This window comes from Amborella trichopoda, chromosome 8, assembly GCF_054954075.1.
Source record: "Amborella trichopoda isolate Santa Cruz 75 chromosome 8, AtrichopodaSantaCruz75HAP2 v2.0, whole genome shotgun sequence".
In the NCBI taxonomy this organism is placed as follows: Eukaryota; Viridiplantae; Streptophyta; class Magnoliopsida; order Amborellales; family Amborellaceae; genus Amborella; species Amborella trichopoda.
In genome coordinates this window covers 9,215,803-9,239,287 of record NC_142343.1, presented here as the reverse complement: position 1 = coordinate 9,239,287, position 23,485 = coordinate 9,215,803, and the positions used below count along the sequence as shown (strand labels likewise).

Below are 23,485 nucleotides of genomic sequence, written 5' to 3'. Positions count from 1 at the left end.
ATTAGTGCGTCATGGTCTCGTTTAGTGAAAATCAATCTGGCTATAGACTGAATTTAAAAATTTTAAAAAAAAAACAAAGAATAGCTCAAAAATAAGAAATCTATTACAAAGAAATTGTTTGGTTTTATTTTGTAAGGTCCAATAGGTCAAAACTGCCGGATTATATATTATGTTTGACCAATTTATGATCAAATCCAAATTTTACTTTAGATCAAACCGATCGAGGCATTAATGAGCCAATTTGTCTTATACTTTCTAAAATTTTAAAGATGAGCTATCGCAATAATGAGTAGTGAGACATCATTTAGTCCCAACTCACTAGCTTGGGTTCAGAAAATACTCTTAAATTATTTCAGTTGGGATTTGGGTATAAGTTGGGAGGCGTATCTTATTTGACATCCATTCTGGATGCCACTAGCAAACGAAGCTGGAAAGAAGAATTAACAAAAGAGGATGATTACAGCATCTCTCTAGCTAGGCCTGGAAGCATGTTACAACAGCATGCAAACTCAAAAGCAAGAATTACAAATATTGGATATAAAGCAGTTTTTCATATCAGTCACACCTAAAATATAAGCCAAAAACTGATTCTCTCTCTCTCTCCAAATGGTAGGCACAAGGCTTGGCAACCTACGCCTTGGGGGACCATAAAACACCATATCCCTTAACTACTAAAAGTGTTAATAAAAAAAAATTAAGTTCAATGTAGATACTATATATTTTATATATTATGATTTCACTGAAGGTATGACCTTTAATAAAGCTGAATAAAAAAATAGTATTCATATAACCCATCTCAAATGGATAAAAACTGACGAACAAGATTCGTATAACTGATCCTAAATAACTAGGACAAGACTCAAATGATGGTGGTAAAGAATATTTCTACCCAAACAACAAAAACATTGGTGTAGCTGGCAATCTCCCTCATATTTACCAACGTAGGAGCCTCATTCCACAGTAATCGTATAATTGCATTGATGGTTTTTGCGATTTAAGATATTACCAATGTGCCGTTTGGACAGCCCAGCAACTTGGAAGTAATTGGAAAAACACCTCTTTTCCATAGAGCTGTGAGTGTTTTCATGATAACTTTATTGAGAAAAAGTATCCCATCCACATCGTGGATAGGTGAAGGCGCACCCTTCCAATAGTTCAAAATTCACGTGGCCGTATCTAACCGCTCAAAATTAATCTCATGTTTTATTTTTTTAAAATAAAAATATTTATCTAAATTTTGGGATGTAGGTTTACTTTATTAAATATAACTAAACAAAGATGATTGAAAAATTAAATAGAAATAACCAAAGCACCCCTGAATTTATTTTGATCAATATTTTTTTATTCAAAATAGCTTTTATCATTTTTATTCAAATCTACTCATAAAATGAAGCTAAAGCTCAAATTTGACATTAATATCATTTTAAAATAAAAATTTTAAAAGTAAAAATAAAATTCATTTTTAGCCCTTGGATGATGTTGGTTGAATCGGAACCATTAAAAGACGTTTGTGCGTTTCTTAAGCTTCCACAGAACGTGGACGTACACCAACCCAAAAAACTTTTTGTAGCTCTCAAGGATGCATGCATCCCCCTGGATTCTATTTGATTTATGACTCAAAACGCATTACAATCCTCTACGAATATACCTGTGTTGCAAATCCATGAATTTAGAAATCTAAAAATAATGCAAATTTGTTGATCTATGAATTGAAATAAAAAGTTGAAAAAAAAATGATCTTAAAAAGCTGGAAATTCTTCTCTTTTCATATTCATAATTGTAGATAACAAGATCCAAAGCCCATCCGCAAGATCTTCATCATTATCATTATAGCTCTTTTTCCAATTAATTTAAATCCACTATATAAATCCTGATCTGTCATTCTACCCTATTAAATGACATAACCTAAGTGAAACCATAAATCCCATATCTTTTTAAACTACTTCTACCCTTTTGAAACTACCATTACCCTTTTAAGTCATTCCACTTGAATTTACTTGCATATAACCAACTCTAAAATCCATCCCTGAGATAAATTCTAAAAATGTAGGTGGAAAAACCCAAACCTCAACCTTCTCAACAAGCAAGCAATAAAAAGAATAGATACTCTTTAAATAGTGGAGTCCAAAGGATTCGGATAACAAGGAAGTGAATGGACTTATTTGTCAAGGAAAAGTGTTTGGTGAGTCTGCTTCACATTATTATTGTGTAGTCTAAAATTCATGTAGCCAACTCCAAATTCCATCCCCAATATATATATTCTAGATATGTAGGTGGTAAAACCCAAACCTCAACCTTATCAACAAGAAAGCGACAAAAAGAACAGATACTCTTTAAATAGTAGACTCCAAAGTATTCCCCTGGAAGTGTACGGACTTATTTGTCAAGAAAAAGTGTTCGGCGAGTCTTCATGTGCAGCCTCCCTACAAAATATATCTCAATGATGTATTTTCAATCCACAATTTTAGAGTTCAATAATTTTAACCATGACAATGACCTAAATATAGAAATTTTCTTTTTTAAAAAATATAAATGTCATTTTTTCAATTCCTTTCTTCACCGTCCATTCTATTTTAACTTTCAGAAGATATAAATTTTTTAACATCCATACTAAAGATGGATGTTAGAATAGGCGAGTCGGCTGACTCACCAAAACCGTGTCCAAGTGTTAAGATAAGGTTTGTCTGGGCTGCACAGAAATTTAAGAATGGCGCCATTTTTATTAAGGGTCATTTACTTGGTCCGTCGGCACACTAGGGAACCTATTTACTGTAACCCCACCACATATATTCCCATGAGACTCCACTAAAATGCCCTTGACACCAACCACAAATGCACCACCTTTTCTTCCGTTCCCAAAGAAAAATGACTTCTTTTAAATGACCCACCATGGCTGCTCAAGACTACAGTTTGCATATACACAACACATCATTTGATTGGTAAGAGTTCCTGTTAAGTAGTCGGGAAAATGTCTTCAGAGAGAGAGAGAGAGGCCTTTAGGATGGAGAAGATTCAGCTCCATCATGAAGAGCGCAGCACACTGTTGCTTTGTGATGACCCTGATAAGTTTGCATAGCTTCCCCATTGGACATGTCCCACAATTTTGCAGTTGTATCAGAAGAAGCTGCAACCCAACATAAGGGAAAAGATGAATAAATAAATAAATGGAAGGAAGACAACAACAAATATTTATCTCCAAAAAAAGGAAAAAAAAAACACCACAAGAAGAATGGCGGTCATAATGCTGCCCAAATTCATATTATGTGTGAATTCGGATTAAAAAGATAATATCAATTCCACCATAAAAGAATTCTCGGTCTGTGACCTTAACAAAGGTTTTGTACTATTGATAACTTTTAAAATATCCATTGTTCCGGTAATGGCCACTAGCTATTTTACTAGATATGACCAATAAATGGTGACATTAAATAATGGAAGTTATGACTGATATACAGGCCACTATAACAGAATGGACAAGGGACATCAAGTCACTGTTGTTAAGAACTCGATTATCAACATTGAAGGATGAGATTCCAAAGTATAGTATCTCAATTACCTGTAATCAAATAGGCGCCATCAACAGAAAAGACACAATCCCATACCCAACGCTGATGACCTGCCAACAATCAAGTTTAGCAGCAATAAAGGAAATAAAGAAAAGAAAGAGTGATTGTTAGTACTTATGAATCGAGTTATGCACCAGTTAATGTTTGCTCCAAAGTGAAACCATCAACATTCCAGATCTTCACAGTGTGGTCAGAAGATGTTGTGGCCAAATACCTGTAACAAGTCCAATTGCAACAAACTGGGCATAAGCAGTTAAATTCCCAAAGCGAGATTATGAAAAACCAAAAAAGGAAAGAAAAACATAATATTCTGAGTCTCAACATCACATACTAACAAATTTAAGAATGATTTCTCTTATTATACTCAATAGTAATGACAGAGAAAGGTGACACTAGAGCTAGTAGAACACCAATGGTCAATAGGACCCTGAAGCTTCACTAACTGAATGAAGTCCCGAGGTACAAAAACTAAGACCCCCCTCTCTCTCTCTCACTATCAAACTTCAGTATCTGAATAAAATCCCAAGGTACAAAAATCTCTCTGAAACATCAGTAACTGAATAAAGGCCAAAGGCACAAAAACTCTCTCTCTCTCTCTCTCTCTCTCTCTCTCTCTCTCTCTCACACACACACACACGCACACACACACACACCAAGGGGGGAGGGATGGGGTTACTACTATTCTTTACTATTGGAAGTGCAGTGGTGCTTCCTGGAAATAAATCCCAAGCAGAACATTGCAGTGGTGCTCTCTCTCTCTGACCTCTCTCACACACACACCCATGCCCACACCCACCATCAACGGGGAGGAATTGGGTTACTACTACTTTACCATTGGAAGTGCGGTGGTGCTTCCTGGGCAATAAATCCCAAGAAGAACATTGTATGGCTCCCATAAAACTATTGAATACACTTTCTTTTACTTGTAAAGGACCTGGATGTGTCTTAGGTAGCTTTTAGCATGTTAATATGGATTCATGAAGATAGAGTACAGGTTATATGCAATTTGATACTAGCATTCCCTGCATTATGTGGCACTTAGCATGAGCGAGGACAAAATTTTTGGTGAAGAACCTAGCAAGGATATATCAGTGATAGCATCCTGTCACCAGTGTGGGAGTTTGGTATGACAGATAAATGACCATCTCTCAGCGAAATGAATAGCCATTGTTCTGGAAAGAATCCAAATACTATATAAAGTATACAAATGTGAAATTTTTTGGCATCCCTTCCCCATAATATAGGCTGCCTTTCAACAAACCCCCAAGCTTTTGTGCAGTACCTAGCAAGCACCTGTTTCTTTCCTTTTTCTCAACAAAACCCCAAAGCATCTTACTTTTGCACCCCTTCCCACCAAATCAATGTGCTCTCTAAACCATTATTTTTCTCTCTCAGAAACCAGCAGCTTTGCCAAAAATTGAAGCAGCCCCCCCGAGCTCGAAAACATAGGATCCATGGCTTCCAGTCAATGGTAAGAAGGCACAAGGAGGGGCCAACCTTGTATGGATTAATGTTGATCAGCTGGGAAAGCAGCCTAAGACTAAAGCAAGAGACCCCTAGTGAAAATTGTTGGAATTATGGCCTTTCAAGGCCTTGTGTGCAATGCAAACACTGTTCATAATTACAGTGGAAGTGACTAGGAACATAGTGGCTATCGGAATCTTTGCGTATTGCGATCCGGATAGGCCAAACTAACCCCGATTGAATGAGGTGAAGTTCTTGGACCATATTATGAACCGCGAGGATAGAGGGTTTTCCTCTAGTCAGGGTTCGCCTCATGTCGTGGCTTAGGGATCAGTGGATCCTGGATTGTTTGACATATTTTGATTATGAGCCTTGTGTGAGCAAAGCTCGCTGTAAGAGGACATAAGCCCAAATTGCTGACATATGTAGCTTGCTCACAGTGTGTGTACAGACAGTCCCACTTTGGGAATCCATTCCGATGAGGTAAAGATCCACCGATCACAACTATGTACACATGCTGAGAGAGGACCCTCGCATCTACAAGAGTGCATGTCCTTGAGGGGCACCTGTAATCCACTGAACACCCTAGAATCCATCCACCTATCAATTAGCTTTGACTGGTCTGCTCATTTCCTGATTGAAGTTTGTGACTCATATGGGGCCATGTTGGGTTGGTTTGAGAAATTGGATTTGGGTTTTCGGGTCTAGCCCAGTGGAGTACCCTCTTTGGACCTGTCTTCAAATGGTATGCACGGCTACTGCCGAACTCGATCCATTCTTGTCCCCAAAAAGGGGCCTCTTCCCATCCACATGGCTTAGGGGCTTGGTTCGACTCCTTGAGCACCGGTTCAGAGACTAAGAAGTAAATGTGCATGAGTTTAATATTTCTTATGGGAAGCCGATTCCAAACAACTACCGTGTGAATACTGCAATGGTATGATCACAACCATTGCTATCACTTGGAACCGGTAGTGCAAGAAGGGCGTGGTTTCGATCTAATATCGGGAAGCAACCATACTACCACCACATCATGAAATTCTCACTCTTATAAAGAGCCCAAAACAACTTTAAATGGGACATAGGACTCAAAATGGTGTGGTTTAGGCTCTAGGGTTTGGTTGAAGTATCCAAACACCTATGGGATCAAGGGGGTTAAGCTTGGTGCGTGGAACACACTAAGAGCTCACTGTTATGCATCATATAATTGCATTTCCAACAACATTGATGCCACAACGGTTTGCATTTAATCAGCTTAAAGCTACACCAACAAAAGTGCACAAAGTAAATGCTCTTTACCTCAAACACTAACGCACTTCAAGAAGAAAGTTAGATCAAGATAGCTTACTGTTGTAGTAAATTCCAGAACAGTCAAGTTGTCATAACGGCGGCCTTAAGTAATGAAGAGGTGTATGATGAGGCTTTAATGATCATGCTTTGATCATAGGGTGAAAGGCATGCAATTATGTAGAAGGTAAGAAACTCAAAGTCATGAATTTTGAGATGGAAAAGGAGAAGGCTATGGAGTGGGCATGAGCCTCTTGAGGAGAAGAGATGGAGAGTTAAAGCGAAGGTAAGCAGTGTTGTAGAATTTTCATGTGGTGCATAAAACCTAAATCGATCTTAACCACCCAATGAGGGATCCAAGGGTTGAGCGAGGCTAAAGACCTGGACCAGTCAATCACCATCGATGGCTATCACATGGATGGTGATGATTGAGTATACCCTTATCACCATGCCCACATAAGACCTCCAAAACTTCAACAATTTCTCAAGTGCCCATAAACCCTAATTTTCAAATTCAACTCAACCACAGATATTTAAAACAATAATGCACCACCATTGATTTAATTTGCAGTTTGTAAAATCCTAATGAGGGTGGAGTGCCACCCCTTACTTCCTTAGTTGTTAAGACTTGTATCTTACATAAGATAATGAAATATCATTATTACGAGGGGATATTACATCATCATATGTGAAGGTGTGTTCCCCTTATCCTCTTCACACCAATCATAACACTCAATTTTAAAAATCTAAGGGTTCTGAAATTACAAACTTAAGAGATTAAACATTTTATAGAAATTGTAAAATCTCTACACTCCCACTTGTGAACACACACATGTTACCACACATGTGCTTCACACGTGCCATAAAGCACTTTATACTTGTCGATGTTATATGCTATAGCAAAACAAGGGTCTCATGTCTAGGGTTGGGCTTTCCACATCATGCCCATTGGGCAATGACATGGCAGTCCTATGGGATGCACGTGTGGCATGTGTATGCTAATTTCAAATGAGGACGATCACACGTGTGGAGTGTGGCACACAATTGGCCAATGTGTGCCACACATGCAAACCATAGAACTACTACGTCATGGCCCTCTGGGCATGACGTAGATAGCCCTACCATTAACGTGAAGCCCTTGTTTGATTGCAGATAATCTTGATAAGTGTGTTTTTTGGCACGTGTGGTGACATGTGTGGGAACACATGTGTGAGTGTAGAGATTTTATATTTTCCATAAAATCTTTAATCTTGTAAAATTGTGATTTGAGGACCATTAGAATTTCAAAATGAGTAGTTGTGATTGGTGGTAAGAGGATAAGGGGGATACACCATGACATAAGATGACATAATGTCCCCCATGATAATGACACTTCATTAGGTTAAGTGGAGTGCAAGTTTAATCAACTAGTTGGAAGAATAGAGCCACCCTCTTTTGGTTTTCAAACCTCAAGTTCAAAATCAAAAGTGATGGTTGGATGTGTTTAGAAAATCAAAGGTTGAGATGTGTTCAAATTGAAAATTACGGTTTGATGGGCACTTATGCAATTTTTGGACCTTTGGAGGTTGTTTATGGGGATGTTGTTAAGGACGTGCTTGATCATCACCATCCATATGATAACTATCAATGGTCATTAATAAAGCTAGGTCTTTGGCCTCTCTCAACCTTTGGATCACTCAATAGGTGGTTGAGATCTAATCTAGGTTTAATGCCCATACATGGAAATTCTATAAATAGATCCTATCTCACCACATTAAATATTCTTTGCCACATTCTTATTTCCTTTATCTCTTGTCTTCAAAAAGGCCACGCCCCACTCCCATTACTTTTCCCCTTGATCTCACACTTATGTCTTGACCATCTCACCTTTAATAAGAACTATTGCATGCTCCCCACCCCATAGTGGGAGCATGACTGTTTGAGCCTCATTACGTACTCCTCATGAGATCAACCTACTGTTGTGCAAAGTTAATCACTCATAACAGTAAAATTTCTAGTTTAATCTTTCCTCTTGAAATGTTTTTAATCTTTTCATTAAAAAGCCTTTATTGTATGAACTTTGATGGTGTAGTTTTGAGCCTATTAAATGTACATTATTATGTCATCTATATTGCTATAAATGCAAGTATGAGATGCATAAAAGTGAGCTTCTAGTGTGCATCATGCACCAAGCCACGCCCACTCATTCTGATAAATGTTTGGATGTTTCAACCAAACCCTAGTGCACAAACTACCTTTTAATCTGTTTTGGCTTTGTTTTCTCTTGCTTTGAAGTTCTTTTGGACTCTTTTATAGAGTGAGATATCTATACTATGGTGTTTATGTGATTGCTTCTCAAGATTAGATCAGAACAACGCCTTCTTACGCTATTGGTTCTGAGTGATAGCGAGGGTTGTATCTATACCGTTACGGTATTTGCACAGTGAATGTTTTGAATCGGCTTCCTAAAAGTCATATTAAACTCATACTTTGTTTCAGTTATATTGTAAAAGAGCGATGCTCAAGTTGTAAAGTTATTATTGTAAGTCACAGACTATTGTATTCGCGATCTCCTAGTTTGTAGTAATTTGGGGTTTTCATAAGCTTCAGTTTAAGATTTTGTAAAGTCATTTAAAATTTTTTGTTTTGTATACCTCGTGTGATTCCCCTTGGTACTACTTCAAAAACTTCAGCAAGTGAACAAACCATAATGAAACTCAACCCCTTTGTATTGATCTCCGAAAGGTGCTTTGTAACTTAACCAATGGCGAAGTAAATTAGTACCAGCGAAAATTTCGGTGTGATCCTTTGATTACAGCAACGATCTTAAACTGGAGTCTCTAACTTGGATGAAATGCTTCGATTTTGTGGGTAATTTTTGACAGTCTAGTGCATGCGAACAAATTAATAGGACATCACACAGGCAATCGTCATTACTTTTACAATAAAGGAATATACCAGTCAAATTCTTGCATGGAACTGGGACCGAGAATAGACTACATATCTCACACCAATCTACTACATGAAACATGTCTATAAACAACCCATTTCATGAAAACTCCAAAACCAAACAAACTATTGATCACAAAAGTAAGAACAAGAGAGAGAGAGAGAGAGGGAAAACAAAATGTTTATAGTGAGAAGGAGCTAGAAGAATGATATTGTACTCACATTTGTTTGTTGTTGCTGGTGTTGGTGTTGGTCGGCGGGTGGGAGGGGGAGAGGATGATGGGGGTGACAATGCCCTAGAAATCCACTTAGAGCTTGATGCGAAAGGAGCCCAAGAAAATAAATCCGGACTTCTTCGATCTTAAACAAGTAAAACCTTGGCAACAATGGAGGAAATACGTGGCTATAAATCAACCAAGGATGAGAGAACCACTTTCTTCTTTCATGAACATAAACTCTCTACAAAAATTACCAAGGCCCCCTAGTTTATCTCTTCAATATATGCCCCATAAACACCCTCTCTATCTTCAACTTCAAATTAATAAATAAATAATAAAAAATACAGTATCTTTGACTCTCGTGCCCCATAAACACCCTCTCTATATTCAACTTCAAATAAATAAATAAATAATAAAAAATACACTATCTTTGACTCTCGTGCCCCATAAACCCATAAGTCATATAAATCCCTTAAGTCAATAAATCCCACCAACTCTCATCTCAAGAGTGTTTTCCCCTCTAAGTCAACAAATCCCATTAACTCCCATTCCAAGAATGCTTTCCCATCTAAGTTAACAAATCCCAGTAACTCCCATCCCAAGAGTGTTTTCCTCTCTAAGTCAACAAATCCGACTAACTCCAATTCCAAAAATGTGTTCTTTTCTAAGTCAACAAATTCTACTAACTCTCATCCCAATAATGCTTTCCTCTCTAAGTCAATAAATCTCATAACTCCCATCTCAAGACTGATACAAATATATCCCAAGTAAGCAAATCCTAATAAATAAAAAAAGTAAAAAAAAATGAAATAAAAAAAAAAAATTTAATTTGATGTGCATCATACTCCTTGGGTTGGAAAAAAAAACACGTCTCGAGTTTTTGTTGTTGCATCATTATCCTCCCTTAGCTGATGGTGAAGCCCTACAACTCCACGCAATTGTTCTTTGTAAGGCATGAGGCAGAACAACCAGGATGCACCTCCGATACTCATCCATTCGACATACATGGTGGACAAAGCATTCCTAACTAAGAGTTCAAAATTGACTGCCCTTGATGAAGAAGAATTATTTTCCACCAAAGAATTTTGATTCCTGATCGAAGAAGCCTTCTCCCATGTCTGGTCTTGAAAGAACTGCCCTGAAAATAAGCAAATACTCACAAACTCCAAGATTTCAGCATAAGTTGTAAAATTTACTGATTCCAAAAAAAATTCCAAGAAGTGAGGTTCATGTTTGACAAGGATGTCCTTAGCTAATGGCAAAACCGCTATTTCATAGCCCTAAACATTATCAAGCTCGATAAATACTCCATCTGATGTGCCCACGAACTTGGCAATTGCTATGACTGCTTCAAGGCTCTCCTGATTACTTCCTTTGTGTGCAAGGAAGAAAGGTATGCCCTCACAATTGAAAGTAAGGTGTAACATATCAATGAAACTACAACTGAGGTTTATGCCAACATGCTTGTGTTCCTTATCTGATTCAAACCCCGCTTGAGGTCTCAAATTCAACATGAAAGCATGGGCTTGCTTTCATGTTCAAGAATGGCAAGAGGTGCGGATGCCAACAAGGAGTTAGCAAAAGTCGGCTCGCTCAATGTCAAGTGTAAACCTATGAAATTTATAACAAAATTCAGATCTCTTCCTCCATGAACTTGGATAGCACAAGCTCCTATCATAAAGCCCCATCTAAGAACATCTTTATCTTGCAAATTCTTGAAAGAAAATTCTACATTTCCCAATGAACCAAAGCTGGCACAAAGTGCAATAAAAGAATTCCCTATAAAATCTCATGAATTTAAGCCCTACTTAACACCTAACCCATGAACTTGAATACTCAAGGCTGAATCTCTTGAGTTCAAGCACATGCATGCACTATTAACATCAAGGAGGGTAAGATCACATGGTCTAAAATCATGGCAAAGCACAAGAAGAAAGAAATTCAAGATGCCATGGCCCACACCTTCTTTGAAAGCTTTGATCAAAACCATCTCAAAAAGATCATTACCTTTGTAATTCATAGAATCAAGTATCAAGTTTGCAAAAAGGAACTCAATAACTTTGCACTGGGGGTGAAAAAAGGGCATTGGAAATGCAAGCGCAACTTATGAATCCACACCTCAAAACTTTAGTATGGATTTTGTATAATGACTACGATACTCTCCATACGTTTGTTGCACCAATCAAATACGTAAACACCAACAAGAGTAGAATACAAAAAAAGAAAATCGTGGGCCTCCATCTCCCTCGAGCATTGTGATTATCAAAGAAACCTAAGAATATCTGGCCACGAATTTTGAAGTGGATCAAGATAAGTCCTACATTCAGCCCATAATTCATCAGTTGAGATTGGAATCTTCAACTCAAAACAAAAGAATGGCTCAACCTATCTTTCACCATTGAGGACACCATTATAAATTTCAAGATAGACATTACTTACGTCAAGAGTATTGTCAAGAAACGAAGTTGAAAACACCCTTAGTTCCTTGGTATGCACCTCCTATGGCTCTTCAGATTCAGAAAAGACATTAAGAGAAACAATGTCCTTACTAGCATTGTCATCAACATCACTTTCCTCTGTAGGTTGTCGCATAGAGAGTAGAGGCACACCCTCATCTTTGGAGGACTTAAGGTGAAATCTCATCACTCAATAACAACAAAGATGGTTCATGTCTAGCCATCAACACTTTGTTTTGCTCAGAAACCACTATCTCCGCTTTCATATCCATTTCCAAATCCCCTTTGATTACAGTTATGGGTTGCTCTTCTTTGTTCCTTAGGAGTGATCCACTTGCAAATTCAACATTGTCTTCAACAGAAATAATGTTAAAAGTCAACATTTCCTTCTGATTGATACAGGGCAGAATTTCTTCATTATCAGATTTAGAATCCTCTGTACTTCCATGAATAAAAAAGTTAGTCATATCCCTGATTATATCTTCTTTTTCAGCAGATTAATCTACAAATACATGTACCCTTTTCTCATCAAATTTAAGGTTTTTGTATCTTTCAATACATTAACGCCTCTATTGACAAATTTAGGATTTTCTTTGATTAAGAAATCACATACCTTTGTTTACTTCTATGACGTTCAAGTCACAGTTTTATTGTAGGGATAGCAACTCCCCGAATTGGAGGTATCAGTCTCTAATCTGGAATGATCTTACTGTAGGGGTGGATCTAATGTGGTAAAATTATTTCTCTACTCGTCTCTACACTGATTTTGGCCTACTCCCCCACACCAATCACATTGGCTTTGGGGTTTGTTGGTTACCAAACTTTTCTCAGTATTCATGCTCTGTCTATGCCATCGTGCATTGAACCCATAAGTGCAATCAAGCATAACATCAGGTCATTCCCACTTAGACCCACACTTATATTGATCTCCACAAGAACTCGCACAATATGGATCTAATATTATAGATCCCATCTTGTTCAATGTGTGTTGTTCCAATCTTTCTTTTTGCAACAACTTTTCAATCATCTCCATCAAGTTTGTAGATTTTTCTAAATATTCGGTCCCGCTCGGCATTCCTATGGTTGCAACCTCCACGACTAGCCATCGTAGTCGCTAAACCTTTTTTGAATTGTGCTCTGATATACCACTTGACGCGAAAGGAGCCAAGAAAATTAAATTCGGCCTTCTTTTGATCTTAAACAAACAAAAGCTCGACAACAATGAAGGAAATAAGTGGTTGTAAATCAAGCCAAGAATGAGAATAACCTCTTTTTTCTTTCATGAACATAAACTCTCTCTACAAAAATTACCAAATCCCCCTAACATAAGCCGATCTCTTCAATATAGGCCCCATAAAACACTCTATCTTTGACCCTTATACCCCATAAACCCATAAGTTATACAAATCTCTTAAGTCAACAAATCCCTCCAACTCCCATCCCAAGAGTGCTTTCCCCTCTAAATCGACAAATCCCACAAACTCCCATCCCAAGAGTGTTTTACCTTATAAGTCAACAAATCCCAATAACCTCCATCCCAAGGATGTTTTCCCCTTTAAGTCAACAAATCCCACTAACTCCCATTGCAATAATGCTTTCCCCTCTAAGTCAACAAATCTCATAACGCATATTTCAAGAATGATACAAATCTATCCCTAGTCGACATATCTCATAACTCTTAATAAACAAAAAGTGAACAAAAATTTAAAATAAATCCATTTTTTCTTACTTTATTTTTTTAATTAGGAGTTATGGGATTTGTTGACTTGAGATAGATTTGTATCATTCTTGGGATGGGAGTTATGGGATTTATTGACTTAGAGGGGAAAACATTATTACGATGGGAGCTAGTGGGATTTATTAACTTCGAAAGAAAAGCATTCTTAAGATGGGAGTTAGTGAGATTTATTGACTTAGAGGGAAAAGCACTCTTGGGATGGGAATTAGTAGGATTGACTTAAAGGGGAAAGTATTCTTGGGATGGAAGTTAGTAGGATTTGTTGACTTAAAGGAGAAAGCACTCTTGGGATGGGAGTTAGTTGGATTTGTTGACTTAAGGGATTTGTATGACTTATGGGTTTATGGGGACATGAGAGAAATATAGAGAGTGTTTATGGGGCATATATTGAAGAGACAAGCTTATGTTAGGGGGACCTGATAATTTTTTTGTAGAGAAACTTTATTTTCATGAAAGAAGAAATAAGTTCCTCGCATCCTTGGCTCGATTTACGGCCACTTATTTCTTCCATTATTGTCGAGTTTTGTTTGTTTAAGATTGAAAGGAGAATGGATTTAATTTCCCGGGTAGGATCAGAGCTTCAGTCTAGTCAGTATTCACAGGACTCCGTGAAACTCAAATCTTGTAAACATACGTTTTTCTTTTCCGTCCTTTTGTATTATGTTTTTCTCTTTTATTTTCTAAATTTGGGTTTTTTTTTTTCAAAAAATTATAAATACCCCGCCAATTTCAACTTCCTAGACATCCTCCTCCTCAATACTTTTTCTCTCACATCCTAAACCCAACCTATTTTTTTTTTGTATTTACCCCCCCTCCCCAGTGAAATAGTTAACTAGGTTTAGGACAAAACTATCATTTTCTCTCTCTTCCCCTTTTCAAAAAAAACACGTAGCCTCTAACTTTCAAAAAAAATCACGTGCCTCTCACTTTCTCTTACTCTTTCTCTCTCTCACTTTCTCTCTACCTCTCTCTCTCCACCCATCCTCTCTCTCTCTCTCTCACTTTCTCTCTACCTCTCTCTACCCATCCTCTCTATTTCTGTATCTACCCGTCCTCTCTCTCCCACTCTCTCTACCTACAAAGACTGAGAGATTCCGGTATAGAGAGATTTCTAGCAAAGAGGGAGAGATTCCGGCAAAGAGGGAAAGATTTCGGGCTGAGAGAGAGGGACTTTAGGCCATAGAGAGAGAAAGTTCGGGAGAGAAACTTACCGTGCGAGATGGAGAGATTTCTGACAGACTGAGAGTTTGGGAGAGAGGGAATTTTAGGTAGAGGGATTTAGGGCAGCAAGAGTGAGAAAGTTCGGGAGAGAGAGAAAGCTTAGGGCATAGAAAGAGAAAGTTCAGGTGGAGAGATAGAGGTAAAGAGAAAAAGCGAGAGCGAGAGAAAGAGAAAGAATAAGTGAGAGAAAGTGAGAGGCACATGTTTTTTGAAAAGGGAAAGAGAGAGAAAAGGGGCAGTTTTGTCCCAAATCTAGTTGACTATTTGATTGGGGGGTAAATATATAAAAAAAGTGGATTGGGGTTTAGGATGTGAGAGAAAAAGTGTTGGGTGGAGAATGTCTAGGAAGTTGAAATTGCGGGGGGGTTATTTATAATTTTCTCTATTTTTTTTCATTTTCCTTCCTTTTTTTGTTCGTCGTTCTTTCTTCTTTTTCTCACATTCTTGCTCTAGAGTGTAGTACCAGACTGTCCATCTAAAGGAGTTGGGGTGAGGGGAAGAGAGAGTTTGTCTGTGGGTAAAATGCAAGGGAAAGGGGGAGCCATGTCTATGAGTGTTGAGATAAACTCCCCTTTAATTTTGTCGAAAACAATGTACAATTGAGTAAAGGCAATGTACATGTTCAACATGAAAATTGAATGTGGAAGTACAAAGCTGATTTAGAATGCTAAGAATTTAGAACATTGATTTGCAGCGTGTAAACAAAAGTCCAATGGAAGGAAGTATATTATTACACCATTCATGTACACACCCTTGGCTTCAGCGGATAGAGGTGTTTTAGGGGTTTGTTGTTCCAAGGCAAAGACACTTGGGCTGCTTCTCTCTTTAATCCATTTCACGCCAAGTTCGCCTATTTCCACCACTGCTTATTCAGAGGACAAGAAACAGAGGTGCCAACATGAATGGTTAACTCTGCCTCCTTGTCCTGGTACTTACTTTGCATTCTATCTTGATTTGGGAGAGAGTGAAAACACCCTCCACATTGTATACAAGGGCCAAGATCCCTCATCTAGAAGCTCTTTCAGCTGAGACATCTCTCTCTCTCTCTCTCTCTCTCTCTCTCTCTCTCTCTCTCTCTCTCTCAAACACACAAACATAAATCTTGCATTGAAATTGAGAAGGATGAGGGGTTTGGTAGCAGATCGAGCAGCTCCAGGCTGGGTGTGAGACTTGGGTTAGAGAGAAGAGAATCAGGTTGGAGATAGAAAGTGTTGAAGATGGAGGAGAGGGAGAGGAAGAAGGAGGGGACAGAGAGGACTGAGGAGATGAGGGATGGGATTGAGCAACAGCGAAAAGGTTTGATGGAATTGATCCTGAGCATTTTCATTTGAACACATTATAATGGAATATGCAGGGGTTTGTTGAGAAAAAGGATGCAGTAGGGGCTTGTTTGCGATAGGCAAGATTGACTGGGGTTTCAAAGCCTATATCCTGGGCTTGGATTGTAAAGTTCCCTATCTATATTCCAGTTCACAAGCTCTATAATCCAGCTAGTACGTGTCCATAATTGAAGCTCATAGCAACTCATTCGCAATGAAAATTCAGCAGTTATATTGCAAATAATTTAAGGAGAGAACACTTTAACATATCGCATAAAGCAAAAGAAAAGAACACAATAGTTTGACCAACAGCATCATATCACAAAATCATGACTTTGAAATTTTACAAAAATATTAAATAAAGGGCCTCAAAAAGTTTCCTTACCTGTGATTTTCACAAAACTCTGGAGTTAGAAGACACTTAAGGATGTATCCATTATGCGCCTGAAGCTTATGTAATGGCTCAAAGTTGGTCATTGTCTGCGGGAAACGAGATAATCCGGGTTTATAGAAAAATGGGCAGAACAATGGCATATCGGTTATTTTTAGCATAGACAAATGAAGAATTTATTACTTGCCAGAACAATGTCATATCGGTAGTTACATCAAGGAAAAAAGATATGAACTTTCTTTCCTACAACACATAATGGTATTCTATTCGTAAAGGCACTTATCCTAAAAGAATAGTTCTCTTAGTACAGGCAAGCGACGATTGCACTATTTCTTCAATTCACAAAATCGTTAAATGTCGCCACATGGGAACCCTAGAAACCCTAGTAAAATGAATAGAATACCTGTGTTCCACGTAACAACCTCCAGACATAACATGTGCCATGATTATTTGCAGCAACAACCAGACTCCCATCCCACATCACCGTCAGAGACCTAACAGCAGTATCTACCTCTGGAACCTGTAACAGATTACATATATCACACATTAAGTTACCATATCTCGGCATTCTACCCTAAAATGACATATTACAAGGCCCCTAGAGAAAACTAAAAGTACAACCAATTAAAATCAAGTGATAAAGGAAACTTACCAATTCACAGCTGCATGAATTTGCCGTCAAATCCCAAACACGTATATTTCCATTTTGATCTCCAGATATTAATTCTGTCTGGCCATATATCATACAGATCAATTAAGAACATGGGAGAGTATACTACACATAATACATCAGTACTGTGTGGTGTGTGATACCACCAGGATATCCACAGACCAATACACATAAGGTGTATGGCACCTTATTAATAGATAAAAGCCAGCTTTTACTGGCAACACAGCATAAATTAATGGTATGAAGGTTCTAAAACTTGTAATAACAATGGGAACTTCAAAAGCTTAGATGTCTAAAGGAAGTTTTTATTCATCTTCGTTTCATATAAATAGAGTTTACAACTTAGTAATAATTCTAACAAAATATTACATATATGATGAATATATCCAAGACTAAATAAAAGGCTTCTCAGACAAACCTGATTAGGATGTAAAACAACAGTGTTAACAGCAGCCCGACTTTCATATTCCCTTTGGCATCCCGGAGCCCTGTTTGAAAATTTAAGAATAGAACCAGGAATGGAATCAAGAATAAAGATAAACAGTTTAAAAAGAATAAACTGAAATGCCTCAGCTTAAAAGGCCAGGAAACACTTTATGAAACGTAGGAAATTTAAAACAATATTATGAGAGCGAGAAATTTATTGCTACGATAGTAGATAACCAACTCGAGATGATTTCATTGGGATGGAAAGAAGATAAAAAATACACAAAAATGAGAGAAAGTAGCAATAAACAGAAGAATACAGGATTATTTGATTATTGACTGTATGTTGGGCCTAAATCAGGTGCAATTAAAAAGTGTCAGTGCATCAGATCATAGCAAATCCATTTAACTGAAGCCTGTTAGGCAAGAGAAGCACATGACTTGGTTGCTCCTTTGCAAGGCATCTATTTCCCATGCCAAACTCATCATTATATAAGAAACAGAGCAAACATGAAGGTGTCTTAACTGTTATTTAAAAAGGAAAAACATAAGTGTATATTGCATACTATGAGGTAATGTATTTTTAATTTGTAAATTATTGGTATCCCAATCATGGCGACCATGTTCAATACAAGTCCACATATCTTGTAGACAACCCCTCGAAATTCTGGCTATGAGAACTAAAAACCTCGATTCTGAGCCTAAAGGACCACACAAACCCTCATAGACCATAGGCAGCTTAAACCAAATATAATTGCCCCAAAACTGCCTAAAACCTATCTCAACTTGAAGTAGAACCTGAGAGCCTTACAACGGTCCAAGAATCGCCTGAATCGGACCTACGGATATAAAGATCCAACAAATGACAATTTAGTCCTTGTAAGACCCAAGCGTCAGGCTGCTGCCTGATGACACAATAAAAGGCGTTTTCTTTAATTAGATAAGGTAAAACTTCAAGATAAATAAAAAAATCCAAAAATATTTCAAGAAAAAAAATCGGCAATTGAATTTTATACATACCCCCCTTCCATAACCCAAAAAGAGGGGAAAGAAAAGAGATCAAGAAATCCCTTAGAAATTCCTGAAATTAGAAATAACCCAAAAATACCCAAAAATAGGAAAAAACCTTAAAAAATTCTTAAAAAATTAGGAAAAATCCTCAAAAATAACAAAAAATCCCAGGATTCATATTCAACCTTGGGAGATCCTAAAACCACTAGAAAACTAAAGAAAATTTTCTCCAATCCCAAGAAATCCCAAGAAAAGCTTAGGTAGACCCTACCAAAAATTCACAGCTTTCCTCCCTGCCTTAGGAATCTTAGATCTAAGGTAAAGAACCTTAGATCTACCAATTCCAGCAAACAAAGGCATCCAAAAAAGGTGATGGTGGTGCAAATCAGAAGAGCGGCATGATCCAAGCCCGAAACTCTGGGTTTCAAGTCCCTAGAGGTAAGTATCTCTTTCTTTGCTTAATTTAGTTTGTTTTCCTTCATTTAATTCTCTGCTTTATTTTATTTTCTCTGAAAATTAATTCATTATTAGATTTAATTAAATTTAGAAGCTTTTTTTAAGTCAAAATACGGATTTGGAGCTAGTGTTGCTAATTGACTCAAATAAAAGCTGGATCTGTATAGATCTGAAATTTTTTTGAACCCATAATTCAAGCGACCCCACTCTCTCTACCTTTTCAAAAATAACTCAGTTTTGCTAAGATTTAAGCATATCTCATCCCAGAGATCAGCGCAGATCGGAACGTAAACATTTCCACACATCTTGAGGTGGAAAATAAGTGTTATAGTAATATGCAATACATCTTGAGGCTAAAAAGAAGTGTCTCGGTAACACTTATTAGAATGTACTTACATGTTGTTCAATCGATAATAAAATTTAACAATCCCAAGCATAGTCTTCTTTGGTCTCCTTGTCATAATAAACTGTCATGTGTGAAACTTTACAATATAGTCAAATATTTCCTCACCCAGCATACCAGCTTTCTTTCCCAGTCAAAGGTAACATAGCCAACTATTCCTTCCGAAGGACCAGGGCCCTTTATTCTCCTTCACATCCCCTTTTACTTTATTTTCCCATATGCTTTTCCCTAGGAAAACTAGCAATGCTAGAAGAGTTTTTTTTTTTTTGCCTGATGAGTGCTCCATCTATGAAGTAAGAAGTTAAGAACCACAATATGGAACAAAAATCAATTACAATTAAATCTACCCAAAAATACGTAAATAAATTGAGAAAAAGAAATGATTTAAAAATAAACTTCATATGTATTACCACTTACCAAATTTCTTTCAACCATCAAATAAAATAAAACCATGCATGCTAATACAAAACAATCCGTATGTCTCAGCTAATGGTAAACAACTTGTATGTCTCAGGCAACTAGCAGAATAATGTAATAAAGGTCCAAACAACGAAAGCAAATGCCAATTGTCAAACTAATACATCTCGTCAATAAAAATATCAAAAGAGAAAATATGAAGCACCTCAAATCCCATATCTTTACAGTGCCATCCTCTGAACCTGAATACATCCAATTGCCATCACATTGAAACCCCACTGCCATGACATTGTTAGTGTGTGAATCATAGCTGATCACCTGAAATTGAAATGAAGATGTCAGTCAGGTGATGACTTTATATGGACAAGGAATTCAACACATACGCACTGAGCTATAGGAGACTTGTAACTCCTTAGTTAACATACTGGCTGAGAGCTATTTGAATTGACTTCAAATAATCGAATATGAGGATTTCCAGCTGCTGCAAGGTACTGCTTATCAGGAGTTATTTCAAGGCGGTTCACTTGCTGCCACATCAGAATGAAAATGTCAGGACCCACCATTGAAAAAGATCAATAAAACATAGTGGAATCGTAATCAAATAAACAGGGACATGTCCTAATGGAGTTTTTCCATTTTGGAAATATATGTTTGGGAAGTGCAATGGTTCTTTGCCATCTTGGGAGTATATGTTTGGGCTACGTATGCATTTATGCATGCAGTGCATGTGCATCCATAAGTAGAGAGATAAGTGAATTAAGGAAAAAATGATAAGGCACTTGCTTTACAAGAAACACAGGGCATTATTGTCAGGGTGATATGTTAGAATATTTTGCTCCATCAGAAGATGGGCAGTGCTTAGAAGCTGAACCTCCCTACTCAATGACACTACCACTCCAGAATGTCGCATTTCCGGAGTTGGACCACATGAGGGTCACCATGCAATTTTTCCATAATGAAAGTCTGATCAATCTTAACACTTGCAGTATATGTAATTTATACCAGCAAAGTTACACATATATAAACTACAAAAACTACATATAGAAAAGCTTACGATTTATAAAAACAATAAGTGCCTTAGGCATCGAAACTCAATAGTAGAAATTGTCAGATACAAGTATTCACTGGAACAATAAGAAAAATGAAGTTAGAGGTCACACTAATAATCAATGCTTGATTACCAAATAAGGTTATGGGCTTTACAGGACACAACATACTATACATCCCAAAACCTTTCAGGCAAGTAAATTTACAATAATCAATTTAGGCGTCCCAAGTTTCAGATGAGATCAAGAAGCACGGTCAAGAATTTCAGGGTTGTTATACTAGGGATAAATGTTTTCTTACTCACCTCGGCCATGAGGCTCTGCCCTGGGCCAAGGCGGGTTACTTGGCCAACTCCCAGTGCACTTGGTCAAGTAATGTAAAGGCCCAAAAGGCCTTAAAATAGTAAAATTTAAAACAAATCCTAATGAAATAAAATAAAAACTTTAAAAGTGAATCAAAACTAAAAGCTCACATAATGAATCCAAATATTCTGAAAGAAAATGTAAAAACCATTGATTTAGAAAATATTGATTTAAGGTTGGAGATATTTCATAAAAATTCAAAAATATGGCATTTGACAATAAAAACTCACAAATCATTCTAAAACACATCCAAAATTGCATGTATAATTTTTATACATACTTCCTACAAGTTAATATAATTTTTGTGGTCTTTTCTATGTTTTAATATTACCCTAGTCGTACTCGGGTATGCAGCTAGACCAAGGGCCAGGTCCTAGTGGATTCAGCCGAGTAGAACACACTGCTGTGGATTAATTTTATATTTCTAATGTCAAGGAAGTCCATAATAATTGATCTAAAGAAATAAATATATCTCCACAATCAATTGTTAGGGGCGTTGATCATGCTTCAATCAAATGATTCTTATTAGTATCATTCGCTTTTCAATATTGTATTTGTTTTTGAAAAGCAGTTATTCAATAATGATGCACTGATGCTAACTCCTTTTTGTGGTCTCATGGTTAAAGCCACACATTTTCCAAGTTCAGATGATATGCTCACATGGCAAAATGAAAATTTCCCATAATCGGTAAAAACATGAAAATCAAGGAAACAGATTAGGGGGAGAAGGAAGAAAAGAAACCAATGATAGAGCAAATTAAACCAAAAATCCATAAAATTTAAAATTAAAGTTCACCAAAATAAAACCCTAATCCATGCTGGCTCGGCCAAACCAAAATGATCCCAAATCTAAAACACAACTAGTTAGAGATCAACATCAAATTAATGGTATTCGACATGATTCAATAAAAACAAAGAGTCATAAACTCATGTATTACTATCCAAATCCTAAAATTTGTGACAACCAATGCGAATTACTTAGATGAGAGGTTTTTGAAATTACAGAATCAGGGTACTGAAGCGTTCGATAGCATCTTCCGCTTTTGGCCTCCCAAAACCTAATGGTGTGATCATAGCCTGCAGTGGCGAGGATTACTGATGGTTGAGGCATCTCTCCTACCAGAAAAGAGAAATATAGGCAAAAACAATCAGTCAGCTGCGAAGAAAATGAAGAGGTGAGAAGAAAAACGGAGAGAGGGAGAAAACGAGAGATGATTGTGGTTTCCAATTCATACACCAGAAGCCATTAAACAAAGTAATCAGAGCCACATGATCATGAGCTCCAACTCATGCACAAGAAACCACTGGAATGGAGTAACTAGGGATATATATATATATATATATATATATATATATATATATATATAGAGAGAGAGAGAGAGAGAAGTGCCTTCTAAATGAAAAGGCCAGAAGCCATTGCCACTACTGGTTGGAACCTTGACCAACTACAAAGTGGGCTTAAACCCTAAGTTTTATTTACAAATACCAGCAGTATCATCGTGCCATTTTCGACTGCTACCCCAACTTACCCCGCTTTTCTGGACAGAGAACATCCCTCTCCTCTCTCTCTCTCTCTCTCTCTCGCACAGAAGCTGATGAAAACCTTCTCTCTCTCGCACAGAAGCTGATGAAAACCTTCTCTCTCTCGCACAGAAGCTGATGAAAACCTTCTCTCTCTCGCACAGAAGCTGATGAAAACCTTCTGGGATTGTAATTTTCTCTTTCGCCGAGATTTTGAGGAAGATCACCATGAACCACCGGAGTGCTATACACCACTAGAATCTCCACCATTCGTTCTCACTGTACACGGTGAGAGAGTCACTAGAATATCCACCATTCGTTCCTTGTTTCACACGGTGAAGCTGACCCTTCACGAGAATTTGATTCTTAATTTAAAATTTCAGAAAGGATCTGGAACGAGCGTATTGATAAAAACTTAAAAGGGTGCGGTTTATATAGGGCCGAGGCTCTAGATTATCAAAGTAAAGTGCACCTTCAAATAGTATCAAAAAATATGGTTTCAATACTAGAAATCTTTATGACAGTCTTAAGATTTATTGTCATCTTTAATTATAAAATTTAAAGCTTCAAAAATAATGTAGATCGAG

The 23,485-nt window shown here is 37.3% G+C and overlaps 1 protein-coding gene across 13 annotated transcripts; it reads right to left on the bottom strand.

Moving 5' to 3' along the window:
• Positions 1–2,700: 2,700 nt before the first annotated feature.
• Positions 2,701–23,086, bottom strand: LST8-1 (Transducin/WD40 repeat-like superfamily protein). Of its 13 annotated transcripts, none has more exons than XR_016060668.1 (12): positions 22,768–23,086; positions 22,381–22,493; positions 20,394–20,495; positions 20,174–20,286; positions 17,674–17,743; positions 17,238–17,315; positions 16,989–17,105; positions 16,580–16,674; positions 9,465–10,598; positions 3,701–3,780; positions 3,557–3,616; positions 2,701–3,124 (listed from the first exon to the last, which is right to left on the bottom strand). XR_016060668.1 is itself a non-coding variant. In XM_088873684.1 (11 exons), the coding sequence occupies exons 2-11, from the start codon at positions 22,486–22,488 to the stop codon at positions 2,997–2,999; spliced, it is 951 nt and encodes a 316-aa protein (XP_088729810.1). In that variant the 5' UTR covers positions 22,489–22,493; positions 22,768–23,086; the 3' UTR covers positions 2,701–2,996. The 13 variants fall into 13 exon arrangements, 7 of the variants coding, with proteins under 7 accessions (XP_088729810.1, XP_088729809.1, XP_088729812.1 ...); XR_016060666.1 differs by having other exon boundaries at positions 22,907–23,086; XR_016060664.1 differs by having other exon boundaries at positions 3,681–3,780; positions 9,465–9,618; positions 22,907–23,086.
• Between the last annotated feature and the right edge of the window lie 399 nt (positions 23,087–23,485).